Here is a 2659-nt window from a genome sequence, read left to right as displayed (position 1 = left end):
GAACATACACTCTTTAACAAACATGGAGGAAACAACAACGTCTGCGGAGCGTGCGGAGGAGGAATTGTTTAGTAAAAGAAAAAGCAGTGGCTCAGTAATTTGGAGATGGTTCGGATTCAAAGTATCAGATGAGCAACAAAATCATGTTATATGTAAGGAGTGCCATAAAGAAATTACAGCCAGGGGTGGAAGCAATTCAGATCTTTTTCACCACCTAAAACAGTGGCACAAACTGCAATACGAAGAGTCTGTGAATCTGCGCGCTGCAGAAGCCCCAGCCGCAAGCCATCGACAACCCGAAAAAGCTCCAGCCCCGAAACAAAGCTCACTGCAAACTTCATTTACCCGCAGTGTGCCTTATGAAAAGAAAAGTGACAAGTGGTGTACTATAACTAAAGCGGTGTCCTATCACATTGCTAAAGACATGGCCCCTGTTGCAACTGTGGAACAAGTCGGATTCAAAAAGCTACTGAAAATGATGGACCCGAGATATGAGCTTCCCAGTCGCAACTACTTTGCACGAGAAGCACTGCCACAAATGTACACTGACGTCAGGCAGAGCCTTGCTGACCGGCTCGCTAACATGACTCATTTTGGGTTGACCAGCGATATGTGGTCAAGCAGGACGTGTGAGCCTTACATGAGCGTGACAGTTCACTTCATTCAAGACTGGGAGATGAAAACAGCGTGTCTTCAAACAAGTTATTTCCCCCAGGATCACACCGGTGAGCATATAGCTGAGGCCCTGCAGGACGCAATTGCAAGCTGGAAACTCCAAGAAAAGCATCTGGTTGCTATAACAACCGACAACGAGAGCAACATCGTCAAAGCGGTTGAGCTGAACGAGTGGCTGAGGATGCAGTGCTTCGGTCACAGACTACACTTGGCTATTGGTGAGTGCAGTGTTGTATGGAGTAGTCAGATATTTTACTTTAAACAAAAATATATTAAAATGTTAGTTTTTCCTTATTAATTATGACTTGAAAATGCTGGTTAGCCTGGTGATATCATCAATGTAACATATTTAGCTATTTAGACTATATTTTTTTTCTCTGTATTGAAAGAGCAGACTGCAACTAGAAACTAATGTTGATATGTAGGCCTAAACATTGTGGAGTTTTTAGTGGAGTAGAAATAAGAAGTAGCATTAAAAAATAGCATAAATACTAAGAACAACAACAACAAGAACGAAACATGAGTAAATGTACATACAGTATAGTCATCATTTATAAATTATACAAAAATAATAATACATACAAATCACTTACGGGATTAAAATTCAGGAAATAAATGACTGATATTTATGATTAGGACAGGTGTTAATTAAAAAAATAAACTACGAAACGAGACAATAATATTAATGTAGAATATTTCTAAAGCTTAAAGTGAAATTTCAAATTTCTCGCATAAGCACATATGTTTAATATTTTTTTTATGATTTTGACAGGACATGGCATGAATGACAAGCGCGTCACCCGGGCCATTTCTCTGTGCAAGAGAATTGTAAGCTGTTTTTCATACAGCTGGAAGAAAAGGAGACATCTTGCTGAAGTCCAGATTCAGCTGGGTCTGCCAAGTCACCAACTCATAACCGAGTCTGCCACACGCTGGGGATCGAGGCAGCAGATGATAGAGAGAGTCCTGGAGCAGGAAGGAGCACTGGCCAAAGTCCTGTCTAATGACAAAAAGACCAGGCACCTTGTCCCTACCTGGCAGGACTTAGAGGTCCTAGAAGCAGTCCAAAAGAACGAAAGTCTCCTGGCATGTGAACTGGGTGATAGCGAGCTTTGTAAAGCGATCAAGACCAGCATTGTTGAATACCTCAACAGCAAGTATTCTGACCCTGCCACTACTGACCTATTGGAGATGGCTTCATTTGTGGATCCACGGTTCAGGGCCACCTACATCCCAAGTGAAAAAGTCGATGCATTGAAGCACAGAGCTGTCCTGGAGGTGGAGACGCTACTGGCTGATCAACCGCCTTACCTACATGTGCCCACTGTGCCTGAACCTGCAGATGGAGAAGCAGCAGTAGCACCAAAAGCTAAGACACTGGCAAGCTTCTTCAAGCAGCGCACAGCCACCACCACTGCACCAACCAAGAGGGGGGCTATTGAAAATGAACTGTCAAGTTACTTGCAGTCAGCAAGTGTGGAGAGTGACACTGATCCCCTCAAGTGTTGGAAGGATCATGAAGTTGTCTTTCCAGCTCTGAGCCACCTAACAAAAAAGTATCCCTTGGTACCAGCTACCAGTTCACCCTCTGAACGTGTTTTCAGCTGCAGTGGTAATATCGTGACCTGCCACAAAGCATCTCTGAACCCGGATGCCATTGACAGGCTGGTGTTTCTCGCACAAAATCTTTAAAGGAGGAGGACACGCTTGTCAGTCTTCTAATGTCTACCTCAAGACAGCATTACTGTTTATCAAAGTAAAAAAAGAGGGTGAAAATGTTTATTGAGTTGATAGTCTGTTTCTTGTGCAAATGGTTGAGACTGTTCAGATAAGAAATTGAGTTAATAAAAAGGAAAAGGTAATCTCAAGTTGATATTTAAAAGAAATGTTCTTAAACTGAGCACTATATTTGGTTCTTTCTTTATATTTAAATGCTGCCCTTACTAGGGTTTGTCATATTTTTATTCTTTTGTAATGTTCGTTA

General features: G+C 42.0%; 1 protein-coding gene across 1 annotated transcript; it reads left to right on the top strand.

The window, feature by feature from the left end:
- The first annotated feature begins 424 nt into the window (after positions 1-424).
- On the top strand, positions 425-2367 carry LOC123971244 (E3 SUMO-protein ligase ZBED1-like). The gene is made up of 2 exons (XM_046049955.1): positions 425-893; positions 1448-2367. The coding sequence occupies exons 1-2, from the start codon at positions 425-427 to the stop codon at positions 2365-2367; spliced, it is 1389 nt and encodes a 462-aa protein (XP_045905911.1).
- Positions 2368-2659: the final 292 nt, after the last annotated feature.

The sequence above is a fragment of the Micropterus dolomieu genome, linkage group LG05, assembly GCF_021292245.1.
Source record: "Micropterus dolomieu isolate WLL.071019.BEF.003 ecotype Adirondacks linkage group LG05, ASM2129224v1, whole genome shotgun sequence".
NCBI classification, from domain to species: domain Eukaryota; kingdom Metazoa; phylum Chordata; class Actinopteri; order Centrarchiformes; family Centrarchidae; genus Micropterus; species Micropterus dolomieu.
This window is presented reverse-complemented; position numbering and strand designations above follow the sequence as displayed.

Excerpts from the sequence above, each read along its gene's own strand:
- LOC123971244 (XM_046049955.1), top strand. The coding sequence starts at position 425 with ATGGCCCCTGTTGCAACTGTGGAACAAGTCGGATTCAAAAAGCTACTG. Across the intron at positions 894-1,447 it reads CAGACTACACTTGGCTATTG|GACATGGCATGAATGACAAG; the intron begins GTGAGTGCAGTG and ends TGATTTTGACAG.